The sequence below is a fragment of the Homarus americanus genome, unplaced genomic scaffold, assembly GCF_018991925.1.
Source record: "Homarus americanus isolate GMGI-L3 unplaced genomic scaffold, GMGI_Hamer_2.0 scaffold22250, whole genome shotgun sequence".
Taxonomy (NCBI): domain Eukaryota; kingdom Metazoa; phylum Arthropoda; class Malacostraca; order Decapoda; family Nephropidae; genus Homarus; species Homarus americanus.
In genome coordinates, this window is record NW_024741189.1 from 12,559,556 (window position 1) to 12,576,613 (window position 17,058).

The window sequence follows — 17,058 nt, forward strand, 5'->3', positions numbered from 1 at the left end:
TGTACATTATCTTTTTGGGGAACTAATTTTTGTCTCCTACTGCATAAAGGGATGGGACCTGGAAATGCTGTTTATTTGTGTATAGGACTTTAGAACACGGTACCTCGAGAACAAATTGAGTGAGAGTCCCAGTCTTTTGCTCAGTGCTGCCTTATGTGAGCCTCTCGAACAAGTTTGATAATTAATCAGTCTTTCCCCTCCTTAGATATTTGGGGGAAAACTGTACCTTTTGTGTCACTGTTCGTAGATCTTTTTTCCAGTGCCCCCGGGTTTTGACCCTACTGGATCTTGTTAACTTGATATTAAATATTAAACGGAAGAATTTTTCCTCCAAGTTTAAACTTTACTTGCTTAAATACAGTATATATAATATGCCTTTTATACAGTGTGCAACATTACATATGTATGATGAAGCCAAAGAAAAAAGGTTACTAGAATTTTTTTTTGTAAACACATCTGTAGGGGTACTGTATGCAGTTTGTATTTTACAAGGGCGGATGGGGGGGGGGGGGTCCTGGGGGTCCGGAGCCCCCCTTTTCACCAGAAAATTCCAATACTTTTTTCTTTATGCAGTATTGTATTCAGGCATTTTTGTATAGTAAAAAGTGTATACTATTGACTTCAGAATATAATCTAATACTGTATCAAGTGTGCATGGCTTCAAAATGGCCTCAAAATGCCCATGATATTGGTCAGATTTCAAAAAAATTTCAGGGGGCTTGCAGACCCCCCCAAACCCCCCAGCTGGGTGGGCTCGCTGCGCTCGCCTTGTTCCCCCACCCACAACTTCTTGGACCCTCGTTTTAATATTCCTGGATCTGCCCCTACCTTATTTGACCCTTTGGCCACGTAATTAATTTCCAGTTACATATCCAAGGAATGTCAATTCTCTAGTAAAATATGAAAAGAGTAACTGGTCCTTTCCTACTACTGTACTGTACTATTTTTTTATCAAGACAAAACCTTAAAGTTGCCACAGCTGACAATAATATTTCTGATGGCAGCAGAAGGAAAATATGAAAACAAAAGTATTTATGGATTCCTCATTTTAATCTATAAATATTTGCTAACATTATACCAATTGCTGTTAAAAAATCATAAGTGTTACTCAAGCGTTAGATGCAGAATATTATATTATAAAACTACAAAATTTACTGTGTTAATTTTTAACACTTGTAAAAGAAAATTATTTTATGTCATGTCAATTGATTTTAGTTGAGCAATCAAACAAGACAGACACTTTATATTATCATGTTCATAACTTAACTAAATACTCCACTGTAATGTTGAAAATAAAGTAAAATGGAGAAGATAAAGATAAATACATCACAGAGCAGGTGGTGACAGTCAGCTGATTGAGTCATTGGTTAAGTGTGAGATTTAACTCTGCCACCGTGTAGGGGCAGTATATTCCTGTACTGGTACCATTTAGTGGTCGACGAACCACACAGGATGTTCAAATTGTTTTCTGACAACTGCCGACCTAAGTCTTACTTTGCAGTGAGAAGGAATGTTGTGTTTTATGTCTTTAGTCATACTGTAATTCACTGCCAAAGGGTTAAACTGAAAAGGGCCATAAAACGTTTGTAATGATGAAGAGATTATATGTCTCATCCGTTATTCAAGTCACACTTTCACATAATGCATTACACTCCCCTGGAACTTTTAACTTTTATTAATGCACAAACTCTTCAGCAGAGAACTGTACAGTACTATGCTTGATACATATTACAGTAAAGTATGCTTATTTCTCCCAGGGGAGGTGACCCTTTAGCATATCTCTCAATACATACCAATTTCAAGTAAGGTTTACTGCCATATTTTTTAGTCTTTTTATCATTATTGTAAATATTCATCAGTCATCCATTACTTGTTTATAATTAAAGGTGAATTAATCACACAAAGGTTTTGATATACTGTACAGGTATTTGTATTATAATTTTTTTTCTTTGGTTCAGATTGTTCAAGTATCATCAAAGATTGTTCAAGTATCATCAATTTAAATGTCAACCACAGTACTTTCCCCCTGCTTATCTGGACATTAAAACTTTGCAAACTTTACAGGGTGAAAAAAGTACTGTAGCAATATTCATGCTGTTAAGACAATTGATATTACATTCAAGCTGCAGTAATCTGAGAGTAAGACTTGTTCCAATTAGTTATATCTGGTGAGATCATTTAGCTGCAGAACGAGACCATGTTAATGTGTAAAAATTTAGATTATGTGATTGTAACGTACAGATTTATATTTTATATGACTGACATTGTTATACTTTGGATCTAAGCTGTGATATAGTAAGCAATTTTCTTCTGGTGAATATCTTGTCTCACTTTCCATCTGCATGATTGAAAATATGGTACAGTCACTACAGTACTGTAATGTTAGGACATGACAAGTATTACAGCACTCTTGTAATGGTCCTTAAGGTCTGCTGGATAAGTCTGACGTATGAAGGATTTTCTATATGTTTCCAGTATCATATAGTGATATCTTCTGTAATCTATATACATAAATTGATATTTGTACAGTGAACAAAGATTGGTAAAAAAATCATTTAGCTTGTAGAGTAAAAATTGTATATAGCTAAGTAGACTGTATAGTGTAGCTTATCATAATACTAAAATCTTGTCACTAGTGTGGATGCATAATAATACAAGGAGTAATGTTACCTGCCTTTTATATCAACTTGTAAACTTCCTCTCCAGAAAATAAATGAGGTAGTGCCTGAACCTGAAATATAAAGAGAGCTTAAGGAATTCACACATTTGATATATACACTGTATGTACTGTGCTTAAATACCATGATCAGTAATGCTGTATAGCAAACCAATTATACCAAAGGAATTTTTTGGAATCAAAGGGTTCAAAAAAAGGCAGACAAGTATAAAAAAAATATGTAGTCATACATTTAATCTGAGATGTATATTTTAAAAACAAATTGTAAACATCCTGTGATTGATTTATCAGTGTAAATTCAGTATTTAAAAAATTATGACTGTTTTCTGTTAAACCATTGACTACTAACTTTTGAATGCTTATTTCAAGATTGAAATTGTTGTGTTTGTACTTGTATGATGCTGCAGCTTGTAATACCGGTGTGAGGTACAGAAAAAAATCTCAGCTTGACCGAGAAAATACATAACATATATTTATTGTAGATTTACTTCACCATGCAGTAGTTTCCTTTATATTTATCAACTTATAATTGTGCTTCACTTGGATATCCCTTCATGGTGGAACCTTGAATCTTGGGCCTGTAAAATCTTCTCCACTTCACCAGTACCTAAATTTGCAATAATGAAACTTAGCTGGGGAATAGGGGAATAGGGTGGAGGCGTATTTTGTCCTGGAGAAGCTTCACACTACATCGAAGAGTATATATTATTTGTAACTTGTTTTGTCTGGCACATATTAGCAAATTTTCCATTCCGATTTTGCATTTTTGAAGGCTATAAATTACCAGTACTGTATCCTTTAACCATCCCAGACAACAGAGGTCATTGTTTCACCTACCACGACAATAGTATATCTTGAATTTCTTTTATAAAGATGTTCAGCCATAGCACAGTACTTTGAGTGCTTAGTTTGAATCCACACATTGTTTTCAGTTCTAAGGGCCTATGTCCACTTGAGAGTAAAGTTCTGTCAGATAGTTTGAGTTTACTGTCGGACAGCTACTTTCTGCTAGTTTGCTATCGTGTTACACGTAGCCTGCAACTGTCACGTCAACTCTCAGCTATATGAACCAGGTTCGCAGTCTGACTGTGCTCTTGAGAGCACTGGACTCAGGAGAAGACTTTTCAGTTGATATCTTTGTATGAAGAGAATCCTAATTTGTGGGATCACAAGAAGGAAGACTACCGCAACAAAGAGAAGAAATCCCAAGTCACATCCAACATCAGTAAGAAAATTTATGTCACGGAGTCGGAAATTCTTAGAAAACTCCACAATTTAAAAAACCAGGTATGGGATTTGTTTATACACATTATCAAAAATGTGTAAATGACTGAAATAACAGAAATACTCTAATGTAAAGCCAAAGATTTCTTTGAATACTACTAACGATAAAAATATGTGCTACGTTAAATATACCAATGCAATTTGATAATTTACCACACACTAATAAAGGCAAGTTTAGTCAGATACTTTGAGAGATGATTGTTCACCTCGTCGTTCCACCCAGCGCTTTATCCAACACCTTTTCTGTTTTTGCTTTTTCTTCTCTAGCATCAGCATAACTATTACTGCTGCAGCAAACTTTCTGTCACGTCCTCTACCACCCATTGCTGCCGACTGACTGAGAGTCACTACAGAGTGTAGCTCTAGTCAGGTGAACACACCACTGAGAGTTCTCTCCAACAGCGACTGTCGGGAAGACTCTCGACAGCTGAAACTCGCAGAAGTTCGTTCTCATGTTGATACACAGATGAGAGAACAGTCGACAATAACCACCGAGATTCTGCTCTCAAGCGGAAACGAGCCTTAAAACATGCAGTGAAACTTATTGGGTTTTGTTGAATAAACACTATCCCAAAAGTTCAATCCAGGTTTTGTTTGGGCAACTGTTAACCTTGTGGACAGGTTGGTAAGGAGTAGGATATCAGCTAAGATCATCTGCATTAAAGTAAAACAAATGTATTGTTTATATGCAGAACAGTTTATTCATCTATAGTCACCATTATTTGTGGACTGTAACAACTTAAATTTCCCATGTTGCCTCTTTGGGGGGCTTGGGATTGTCTTCATCACTGTTTGTATCATACCTGTACAGTACACTGGAAACTGGCTGGACCTCAAGGTTATGTACGGTAGCTGTGCTCTTCATGATACAGGTGGTCGTTAGAGATTATTAACAGTTAACCGGGAAAAATTAGTTTGTATGGAGACCAAAAAGGTGAAATGTTCTCATAGCTTTGATGACATTGTGTGATATTTGATCCATGTAAAGAATGTCATCACTGAAACAACTCGGTGCTTTAACAACACTTGCATTTATTATTTAGTACTGTACTTTATCTGTACTATTCCCAAAACAATGAGGTACAGTACTGTTGAATGCAAATAGGAACCCTGTAGAGATTTTTTTTTGATGCAGTACAACATGATCATATCATACTCCAAAACAGCCTAATAGGTTTCCTCTTCACCGCACAGTACTGCAGTGTCCAGGTCTTGTCTTATCAGTGAGCCTTTCAGGAGTTTTTGATCTTTACAGGAAGAAGCATTTGGGTTAGAAGGTTCATATTTGCCATGAATATTTCCTTGTGAATACTGTACCAAGATTAAGTTTGAATTTGAGTCACTGACCTATAAAATTTGTCCATATGCGAGTCTTTCCATGAGCCTCTAGATTCAACAGTGCATATGATTAACTTTCATTGGGTTGGTAGGTACTTTATTTATTTCTGCAGATATTTAATAACTATAGTGTGACTTAAGCCGTGCATTTTTAAGCTCTTAGATTACCTGCATTTTAGTTTAATTGTTAATGAAAGGAAACATTAATTAATGAAGTATACAGTAATATAGTTTTTCTTTATGGTAATTGTATTGGATAAGTACCAAATATAGTTCCTGCCAAGTTCCTATAATAATTCAGACTGAGAAATGCTCTCCTGTTCTACTCATGACTCTCTGTCCTATAATTTAGTATGCAAGTAGAAAGCTCCTTTAGAACTCTGATTGTATAAGTCATCAGTGACTTAACCAAGTCCTTTTAATGTGATATGATATGATTTTTCATGAAAACTAATCATTAACCCTAAGGTCCCGGGTCCGACCAGTGTGCCCCGGGTGACGTTCCAGAACGCTCGCCTATTTCCGCCAGTTTAAATGCCCAGCGCGGGTTATCAGGTTCTAGTGTGACTCTTTGCCTGTCACACTCAGCCACAGTGCAGCTTCCTGAACATAATTACCTACTTTTGTTTGTTTCATTTTCATTGTTTGTCTATTTTATCATGTTGTATCAAAGTAATATTGCTAAAAGTAGTGTAGTTGTATTGTATGGTAGTATTACCGTAAAGCAATGCTATGATTATGTTATAAATGTATTTATTTGTGGAATTATTATTATTTTATGCATTACTTGCTCTACCAAACACAAAGACAGCCAGGCAGACTGGCGACCGACTGGTGATTGTTGCCAATCACTTTTTTATGATAAATTACGCAAATAAATTTTCTAAATTAATTATTTATAGCAAATAAGTCTTAAGATCAGTAAATATATACATTATTGGCCACCTCGAACACAAAGGCGAGCTAAAAATAGGTGCCGAGTGTGTAGGGACCACGAGGGTCAGCTGTCAAACCAACACTGTCTCCTTATCCCCCCTCCCTCCCTTCCTGTGCATGACCAGAGAAGTTTCTAGAGGGTCTATATAGTTTTTCTTACTTATTTTTTATCATTTTAAAAGGTAAAAAATGATTTTTGGAAAAGTTTATTTTTTTCAAGTTACCCCCGCAGGGGGGAGGGGGGGACTGTCACTAGCACCCTAACCCGGGGCTTAAGGTAAGACAATTATTATTATACATTATGGCCAACCCATTGCTCTGCCTCCTATCTTTCCTGCTACTATATACAGTGCTTAGTATATTTCTCAGTGTCAATTTCTCCTTCATTTAACCATCTCGCCTACAGTCCTGCAAAATCCAGATTGTGTCTATCTAGCTTGTAAGCCACTTGTTTGGCATATTCTGCTCTTTTCCTATACCCATTCCAGATATAAATTTTCAGTTGGTCCTTCCAACATCCTATGCATTTTTTTAGCATCTGTAACAATAGCAATTTTGGATGAACAGGTATTGGATTTGATCCGTCACATTCTTGACAAATATCTTTGTAAATTCTTGCATACCTCTCTCTCTCATTCAAGGTTGCAAGCCAAGGACTTTACACCTGACCACGGAATATTTACTTATCCTCTACAGTACTGTGCAGTATATATCCATACCCCTCCACAATGTCGGCAATACATGTACTACCAAAGGGATTATTTTATCTTATACAGGTACACCACAGATTATCCAGGAACTGATGGTCCGGCACCTCCTTTAGTCCGGACAAAAATATGAGAGGGCATTTAATTTCTCTTCCAGCCATGGTGAAGGTAGTTTTAGGCTTAAAGGTTTTTTCTTTTAAAATGTAGCTGACTAGACTTAGCAGAATATAAATTACACTGCTGGAATCCTTGTAAGATAGTGTTTAATTTGAGTATAAATATCACATAGTTTGTACAAGAGATAAAATTTTTAGTCTAGTGTAGTACATTTGAGTACAAAGTGGGTACAGTAATGTTGCTCAAAATTATGTTGTTTTTTCACATTCAATTTACATTTAATATTTGTTTAATTTATGTTTCTATCAGTCCATGGTGCTTTAGAGACACAGGAGGTGTATAATTAGTGGGTCAGAGGTATATTGTTGAATTATTATTACCTGACCTCAGTTGGTCCGGCAAAACAGATAATCCGGCAAGGCTTTGGAACCAAGGGTGCCGGAAAATCGGTGGTGGACCTTATACTGTATATGGTCTATCCCTGCCCTCCCTTCTCAAAAGAAGGGAATACTCAGACTTACTCATATATAAATAATTATGCAGTCTTCGTCCATGTATGTACTTTTTGTTCAACTGTGGCTTGAAAAATCAAATTTGCTAACTTTATAAAATACAGTACAGTACTTCATTAAATGTATCCAAGAAAGCCTTTTACCTCATGCTTGAAGTGCAGTACTATGAAAGTATTTTTTCATTTAGTGGATAAAGTACTTGTACTTGTATTTAAGAGTCCTTGCCTAAAATGTCTAGAGTATAGCTCAGGAAATATATTCAATATTTGAGCATATAATTCAGTTGTATAAAAATTTGCATGGCATATTGTGATAATGTATGTATAAAAAATAAACCTTATTTTGCTTAATGTGCCTACCAGTTCCTTGTGGCCTTCAGTAGTTACACTCTTTTTAGATATAAGAGGAAGGTGGTGGGTGTACAGCATAGGTTCAAATATCATGTGTGTCATTTAAGTTATTTAAAAAAATTTACACAAGAAGATTTCTTGAAAAAGTCTCTTCCTAACTACTGGTATAATTAATAGTTTGCATAAAGCTAGAACAATGCAAAGAATTAATATTGAATATACCGGTACTGTACAGGAATTTACTGAAAGGCTAAATAAGTCTACCATGAGAAATTGGGGAGCAACGCTAGAACTGATTCTTATCCCCTCTGCACCCCTTATAAATATTTACTTCCAAATGTCATATTGAATATTAAACTAGGGATCAAGGGGGTTTTGAGGGTTTACTGTTTGATGGTATTCTCTGCAGTTTTGAAAGTTTCTGGTATTTGAAGAACGTGGTCATGTTATCAATATCATATTCCAATGTTTCATAGTATAGAGGCTTCTAGCCAGGTAGATACTAGGACAATACACTGATATATTAGCCACACAATATTGATGTTATGTGAGTAATAATATAAATGATTGTATGAATTGTATATACTATATACTGTATATTTTTGTGTATATTCCACAAAATATAAGGAATGCATGCTTAATCATAATAATGACTGCAGGGCATTGTAGTGAAGGAAAAATACAGTAAAGAGCCACATAATACTGTACTGTACAATGTATTTTATTCATGTGTACAGATACACTCGGCAAAAAAAAGTATCTTTACAATTCTTGTGTGAAACAAAATAACACCACAAATTAAGATTTTTTATAAAGGTACATGAGGCATACTGTTATTCACCAATCATATTGCAACAGACTTATTTTATATTTTGAATGAAATAACTAAAATACGCGACTTGGGCAGTTCCCAATGAGGTTCACAGCGCCATCAACTCGATGAACAGGCTTTGTGTGAAATATAACATAGTCTAGAACTGCTTTTAGTGTCCTTGTGGCTTAGTCAGTAACGTTCCCTAGTCCCATGCAGTAGGTCGAGGGTTCGAGTCCTGGCTGGTGAGGTCGTTGATTATGTGTTCAAAGTCCGTGTGTTATATGGACTAAAAAATGATATATATATATATATATATATATATATATATATATATATATATATATATATATATATATATATATATATATATATATATATATATATATATATATATATATATATATATATATATATATATATATATATATATATCTTCAAGTTTTTCAAGGCAATTTTTTTACGGGGATTAGCCTAAAGTGGATTCCTCCCCTACAAACGCTGTTTGTCGCTGAGTAGCCGACCCCGCGAATTCCCCAGTGTATGCCTCGTGGTCTGGGTCAACCAGCGCCGCCTTACATGACGGAGGTCAACTACTAAGCCACGCCTACCTCCGCTATTTAAGACCTGACCTCGTGGTGACCACTCTCTTTTCTAGCTACAGCTGTAGCAAGCAACACCTCCTCCTCCTCCGCCTGCCTGGCGGTCCTCGCTCCCGCGGGCGACCCACAAGCTGTCCTCCTCTGAGCATCCTCACCAACCAGCTCTCTCTACATCACGCTTGTAACCATGCTGCCTTCCCAGCACCAAGCTGCATTGTACATCCAATACAACATGTATACAGAGAGCACATCGTGAGTTTCCTTTCTCCATCCCATCCTGAGTGTGAATCCAAACAATTACCACTTTACCCCTCAAGCCCAACCGGGCACAGGTCACTGACCCTCACCCACACGGGGCCTGGGTCCCTGGGAGGTGAAAATGCAATAATAACAATTCAGATGAATAATATTTATAATAAAAATACAAATATAAAAGTAATAAAATATCAATGACAATAATAATAATAATAACACTGCAGTAATAATAATAATAATAATAATAATAATAATAATAAGAACCATTAAGAAATAAAAAAAAATAATCAAGAATGATAAACAATGTATGTATGTTGTTGTCTTTCAATCAAACAATTTGGCCACTGTTCCTTGTCACTGGCAGGCTGCCAACGCTTTGGTCTGGGTGACCGGGTTATACACCAACGACACTCATAACTCCAGCTGACGAAAACATGGCCACCAGAGCAGTTCACGCAGTTCGTAATCTCGGTGGATTTATTCACAGAACCTTACCACGACATGTTACAGTAAGTTAATAATTTCTTTCTTTCTTAGAAGTTAGTTTGGTAAATTTATAGTAGTTCACACAACTCTTTTAGAAAGCCCAAATTATGTTTTTCTAGTGTATTTTTGTGTTTTGGTTGGTTCTGACCTTGATTTCCGCCGGAGATTGCCTGTGTTGTAGTTATCGCCCCCTTCTACCACCAACAAGATTGGGGATTCTGTTGGGAACCTGGGTTTTGGATTGGGGCGTTTTCCGACAAAAATCATGGCCAAGTGAATACAAAGGGGTATGCTCATTTGGGGTCTGCTCGTTTCGTCACCTGTTGTGGGCGACCTTACTTTTACTGAGATGGGAGTAGTGGTTGTGAAGTCCTCCATATTAGCCCAACCTCTTTTTATTTGTATTTTATTTCATTTTATTTTTTTTCTCTATCTACAATCATGAATCACCTGTAGTGGGCAGGGCATGAAGGATGAGGGAAATTGTGGGGTAAAACACTGTGAAAACTGATCATATAACACTAAAAAATGTATGTGCTTTGCAAGTGAAGAAATTAATTATTTGCCGTAAATACTTCTCCAAAAAATATGTGGTCACTGTGTGTCCTCTGTTTACAACTGACCCACTTGGTCCAAGCATACCCCCATGTCCACAAAAAACAACAAATTACACTATGATGCTTTAACAAAGTTGAATTCATTAGTACCAGACATCAAAATAAGAACAGTACTTTCTGTTTAATATGGCATGGGATGCCCCCGGGCCAGGGAATTAGGTAAGGTTAGGTAGGTTTCTTTGGTTGGTTAGGTCAGGTTCTATTAAGTTGTAGTAGATGTCATATTCTTATAAAATACTGTACTATCACCCAAAGAACATATGTGGACAAAATGAATGAAATCGAACAACTGGTAGTATGTTGTATTCAGACATTATCCTAGAACCCAGTAGAACCTGACCTAACCTCACCTAACTTCCTAACCTGTGTATTTTTTTTTCGGTTTTCTTATTTTCCATCATCTAAACAACATCTCTAGTAAAAGACAAATTCAATCCAATATACAGTAAGTTGTAATAAACACACCCGATGAGATTGTCAATCATTTCTCAACGTAAAAATAAAGACGGGAAAATTTCAGAAAAATGTCAGGGAGGACAACATCCAACCTCATCTCATGCTAGCCAAATGGCTACTGGAAAAATTCTTGCAGTATCCCACCATGTCAAACAGTTGCCAATGCTTGCTAGAGCACACCAATTTCAATTGCATCAACCAACACTGTTTTAAGGGGTAAAGTAATTTTTGCCTTTCAAAATGGCACTGGCCCTCGCAACAGAGTCATTGGTGCAAACTCTATATATATATTTTGTACTTGTATTTGCTAGGTGCCATATCGATCTCCTGCTATTTTGAACAAGTACTGTAGTGTTGAAGCGGTCGGTCCCGTCTCTGTTATAGACTGTTGGCAAGTGCTGGGCATGAACTGGCTCCAGAATATATACAGTACACTGTATCTGTACCTGTATCACTGTTAGTCAAAACTGGTCTTAAATAAGCCCACTCTTGGTGCTGTCACAACACTGGCAAATTGTTCCAAAAAATGCACAACTCTTGCTACAATAAATGCGAGAAGCATGTATTTTTTCTTTCTTTTTTTTAACCTCATAATTGTTTTCAGAACACATATTTATTTTATGATTTTGTTAGGTGAACAGCAAAAAAAAAAAAATGTTAAAATCCAAAATATGATGCAGTAAATAATAGTGTATAAGTGTTTACATGTAGCTAGTAAAATGTTAGTTTTCAAATTGATTATCTTATTAAATGTATCTGAACATAAACTTTTCGGTGAGTACAGTGTACTGAATTTATTTTTTCTAAACGATGGTCAAAGACTGACAGTCATTTTAGGGCTACTGTATAAGACTAGCCAGCCGTTGTAATGTTTAACCGAATTCTTGTTCATTAATTTGTCATTCAGCAGGATGTGCCTGGCCTTTCTTTGAGAACTAAGACCATATAGCCTACACAAGACCACCTATTAGAGATTTAACAATTTAGATAAAACAAAGTGGTATGGTCTTCTCTTTTTCAGGTTTACCGATTTTACAGTGATGGAGACATGCATGCTGCTCCACCTCACATTGTGGAGCCCACTATTCCTCCCTATGAAGAGAAGGTTGGAGAACCTATTCACATGAAGAAGGCCAGGTAGGTGGTTTTATGTGACTTTTAAGTGCAAAATTTTTCATGTACTGTATATACAGTAATTAAATTATATGAAGGTTTTTACGTGATAAAATTACAAAAGAGCTCTACCAGGTTCAAATTGAAAACAATGGCAGTTACAGGGTAAATTACAATCCTTGTGGTGAATATGTGCAATTCTAGGCTTAAGGAGCCATTTTTTCTCTATATAAACCCAATTGTAACAATTTTAGGTGTGTAAGATTGTTAAATTATCAGTACAGTGGAGTCAAGATAATTTGTTGGTTAAGTACCAGAAGAAACTGCAATTTGTAGTTTAATTGATATAAATGTTAATAATTAGTCAGGTTACTGAGGCCAAAAAATATGTATAAACTATTCCAAAACTGCTTTAATAAACACAAAATATCATAAAGTTAGCTTAACCTTGTGTTTCCCTCCCACCCATCAAATCCATATCCTGCAAAATACTGTACAGTATATAAAAAGATACAGTAACATGTACATAAACAGCTCTTTCCCTTATCATATTTGCAAATATGCCAACTTTGAGACAGGCACTGCAGCACTGGCTGCTGGCAAACTTAATTTTCTTAACCAAAAACTAAACTAGGCTTTTAAAATTCTGATACCTTTTTTATGGATCACAAATTCACAAATTAAATTTAGCTATTCTGATTTTGCAGCCAGTTTTAAATCCATCTTTATCATTACCAAACCGAAAACAGCAGTGAGTGAGCGAACAAGCTTGTACAATGGCAGCAGAAATAATGCAAGAGTTTGAGGAGATAGGCTGCGAGATACATCAGCCACTCAACGACGGTAGTGCCCAATCATAGCTCACAGGCACTCTGAGCCTACCCACACAGATGGGGGGGGGGGGTGTATGATGATTATTGTTAGGGTTAAAGGGGTGAGTACTGTATTGGGATGATATGGGGGTGGTTATGGTGGTGGTATGTTGAAGTGACTGATAATGTGATTAGTAATGTGTTTTTAAGTGTGCGAGTAAACATTTACACGCCAAGAATTGAAGGGAAGTTGTTTCTCGAAAATGGTATTGTACTTGGGGTTGCTCACAGTACATTTTTCTAATTTTATTTCACAAGCAAATTATTCTAGAAAGGAAACAAGAACAATTGCAAAAAGGCTCATATATCAGCATTTTATCCCATTATAGTTATACATGATGTAAATAATGTATACAGTACTGTAAACTTTTATAGGAAATAAGAAATAAACAAGGGACAAAACGGCAAGTGTAATGGGTTATATATCACGCAAAGCTGAATAACACATGGTACTGTACCTCTGATATGGGGTTCAGGGTCATATGAGCCCTTGGAGCGAGAGTTACTGCAGGGAGAGAGAGGTGGCTAATATTCAGAGTATCCCCACTTGCTTTAGGTTAGGACTTCACCGGTATTGTAAACCTCTAGCATTTACAGCATTGGGAATATTCATAAGTCATTCTATTTACAGTTGGTTATAGAATGGGGTTTCAGGATCAATCCCTCATATATTTTAACACATTTACCATTTTTATTTTATTTTTTATTTTATTTTTTTAGTTTTGATATCGGTAATTTTGAATTATAAACAGTAGAAATATGCTGATGATGCATTTTGTACTATACAGTAGTTCATAAAGTTGAGGTTTGAGATGGATTTCATGTTGAAATACTGTTCTGTACTCTATTTTTTTATGTTAGTTCTTCATATCTTCAAACAATATCATAAGTTTCAGTTACAGATTTAAACTGCAAATATTCCCTAATTTATATTTGTTGCTTTACAGGCTGCAGTATCAGTCCAGGAAGCGTGGCATGTTGGAAAATGGCTTAATTCTTGGTACCTTTGCTCATAAATACCTTGATGCTATGAATGAGAAGCAGCTGTCTTTGTATGACCGCTTGATTAACCTGCCATCAAATGATTGGGAGATATTCTACTGGGCAACAGGTTAGTCTTATATTAGTTTTAACTGTATTAAGCCCCCCCAAAAAAAAAATAATAATACATAAATAAATAAATAAAATAAACAAATAAAAATCTAAAGTTTGAATTGTAAAGAAATGAAATGTGAGATAAATTGAAATATCGAAAGATGTCTCCTTATAGTGTTGGTAACATCTGTGTCCCCTTTTTTTTAATACTACTATGTTAAAATAAAGCCTGTCATTGCATTGTGTTTTGAGAATTGTAAATGTTCATAATTTATTCCTATAATAATAATAATAATAATAGTAATCAACTTTTTGGAACTGGGAAGCCTGTGTATATTGGTGAGAGTTACGTATGATTTTTCCACAACTTTGATAACATTACTGTTGACTTTTAGTAGTTGTGGAACATATCCTAATTTTCCCAATAAGATTAAGTATTCACTACATGCATCCCAAAACCATCAAAGCTGCCAGACTATCGGGTCCCGGATTAGCGAAGTCCAACCTGTACAGTCAGGTCTGCTATAACGCGATAGTTGTGTTCTTGTAAAACATCGTGTTATGGAAATTCGTGTAATAGAAATAACAGGGCTTATGGAGAAAATAGGGTTAGGTGCAGATTACTACTTGAAATCGAAAAAAATTTAGTAGTTAGCCTAACACAAAGGTTAGCACAGTCGAAATAAATGTTACATTCATATCTAATAATGAAATCATACAGTAAATGTAACACTGCCTTGAAAAAATATGAATATAACTTGATGGTGGAGAAGGGTGATTTTGAGGTTGATAACATCGAGCTTCTCTTCAAGGGTTATAGCCTTTTTTTTTGCGATCATCACCGGGAATGCGATCACCAGAACGCTTCTTGGAGATATTCTTCTTTACCATATTTACAGTTAATACCACAAAATTGGAGAAATAGTAAGCAAAAATCGTGTTACAGCAAACAAGCGTTTGCGTGATACAAATATCGTTCCTCTATTCATAAATCGCGTTAGAGCCAATTCGCGTTGTCAAAACACACGTTATAGCAGAACTCACTGTAAATGACTTTTTATGACAAATCCACTTAATACATATTCACTGCTAAAATGAATACTCTAGTAATTTCTTCCTGGAATTTTACCATAGAAATGCCTCATTGGTTTTAGGATGAAAGTGGAAGATTCTCAAATCCAGGTCTTAATAATTTCTTTTATCCCCAAGGTTATACTTCAGTAATGTATTAGCACAGTACTGTATGTTCAGTACAAGTACTTTGTGTGCAGTTAAAGATTTATAAGTTTAGTTGTGACCTGGTTAGGATAATCCTATGTAATTTATTTCTCTACATAAAGTTGAGTCCAAAAGTATTTAATAAGCCATAGGTCATTGTATAAAACCAGTTAAGTTTTGTAAAAATGTAAGAAAATTTTATTCCCTGCTCAATTTTTTTTCGTTACAGGTGTGCGGCCAACTCCTCCAGAATTTGATAATGAAATCATGACAATGCTCAAAGATTTTGTTAAAAATGAAGACAGAGAGAACAGAACCCTTCAACCTAACCTCCACTGAGCAGGTGTTAAATTTTTTGCCAAGCTGTATAAAGTAAATAACTTGTATTAAAAACTTTTGATTAACACAAAACATTCTGATCAAATTGTAAGCTCTACTGGGAAGTCTCTTATACCGATCAGTTTGTAAGTACAGGTTACATGTATTTTAATCTCTCGAGTCATAATCATTAGCATAAACACGGGTTACATGTACAGTTTCATATACCTGTACAGTATTCATCAGTTCATGGGCACTATATTTATAGTGTCCTATACTTATCAATTTATAAGTGCCTGTACTGTACAGTATTAGGTACTTAATGTACAGTATACTGTAGTTTCTTCCAGTGTTCACTTTTCACAACTCAGTTGAGTGGGATGGGTTGTGTGACAGAGGAGTAATTAGTCTAAACCAGAAGTCTGACACAGGTTGTAAAGACCAGTAGACTTTATAATTAGTGTATTAACCCCTTGTGTACGGGGTTTCCTCTCAGTTGAATAAAATCGTCCGGCATTAGCCAAATATACTTTTGAAAGTAGCATCCCCAGAGTGAAGGGGTTAATAGTTTGTGCTTAAGGTTGGTTTCCATTTAACTCTCTAAGACTGACTACACCAATCTGCTGATCATCATGTGCAAGAATATGGGGAATTATGAAATATAAAATATTAAAATAAGATCCTTACAAACACACACACACATACACCCCAAGCACTGGAAAGGTTTGGCAGCCAACTAATGCACCACCCTCGTCATCGCCGCCTCCTTTCCACTGGCAGCCCCCCACCCACCTCGCGCAGTCCGGCACTACAACAAAATTCAGCCTATAAGAGCCCGCACTGATAGATATAAGAATAGCACCATCCCATCTATTGTTAAAATAATAAACAACTCCTGATTTATGTACTGTACAGCCCTGTAAATATATTCATTGCATATTATATCATTATGTCAAAATCAAATGTAAGTCTGTAAATTTTCAGCCACCGGCTGCAACTATTAATAAACCGCTTATTATTATTATTATTATTATTTATTATCACACACACACCCACCCCCTCCCTATGCTCTTTATTTTTCTTATTTTTCAGTTTTATATTATAATTTATTTCTAAGCCACAGTAGAGTACAGTATTGTAATTTTTATTCTTTTGCTCTGTATTAAAGAAAACGTTTTTACTAGGAGTGACTAAAATGTCCTTATATGTTTATTTACATACTCTGACTTGAATATTGAATTTATTAAGCTATCATAATGATTACAATATTTTTTTTTTTACATTTCAGAACAAT

The 17,058-nt window shown here is 35.6% G+C and overlaps 1 protein-coding gene across 1 annotated transcript; it reads left to right on the forward strand.

The window, feature by feature from the left end:
- Nucleotides 1-9,896: 9,896 nt before the first annotated feature.
- Nucleotides 9,897-15,866, forward strand: LOC121875709 (succinate dehydrogenase assembly factor 2, mitochondrial-like). Its single transcript, XM_042380348.1, has 4 exons — nucleotides 9,897-10,098; nucleotides 12,170-12,285; nucleotides 14,081-14,244; nucleotides 15,676-15,866. Exons 1-4 carry the CDS (start codon nucleotides 10,024-10,026, stop codon nucleotides 15,783-15,785), a joined length of 465 nt encoding a protein of 154 aa, XP_042236282.1. The 5' UTR covers nucleotides 9,897-10,023; the 3' UTR covers nucleotides 15,786-15,866.
- The last annotated feature ends 1,192 nt before the right edge of the window (nucleotides 15,867-17,058 follow it).

What these genes read in the sequence shown, in the direction of transcription:
- LOC121875709 (XM_042380348.1), top strand. Translation starts at nt 10,024, where the DNA reads ATGGCCACCAGAGCAGTTCACGCAGTTCGTAATCTCGGTGGATTTATT. An exon ending in CCTTACCACGACATGTTACA is followed by an intron (nt 10,099 to 12,169) that starts GTAAGTTAATAA and finishes TCTCTTTTTCAG; the next exon opens with GTTTACCGATTTTACAGTGA. An exon ending in ATTCACATGAAGAAGGCCAG is followed by an intron (nt 12,286 to 14,080) that starts GTAGGTGGTTTT and finishes GTTGCTTTACAG; the next exon opens with GCTGCAGTATCAGTCCAGGA.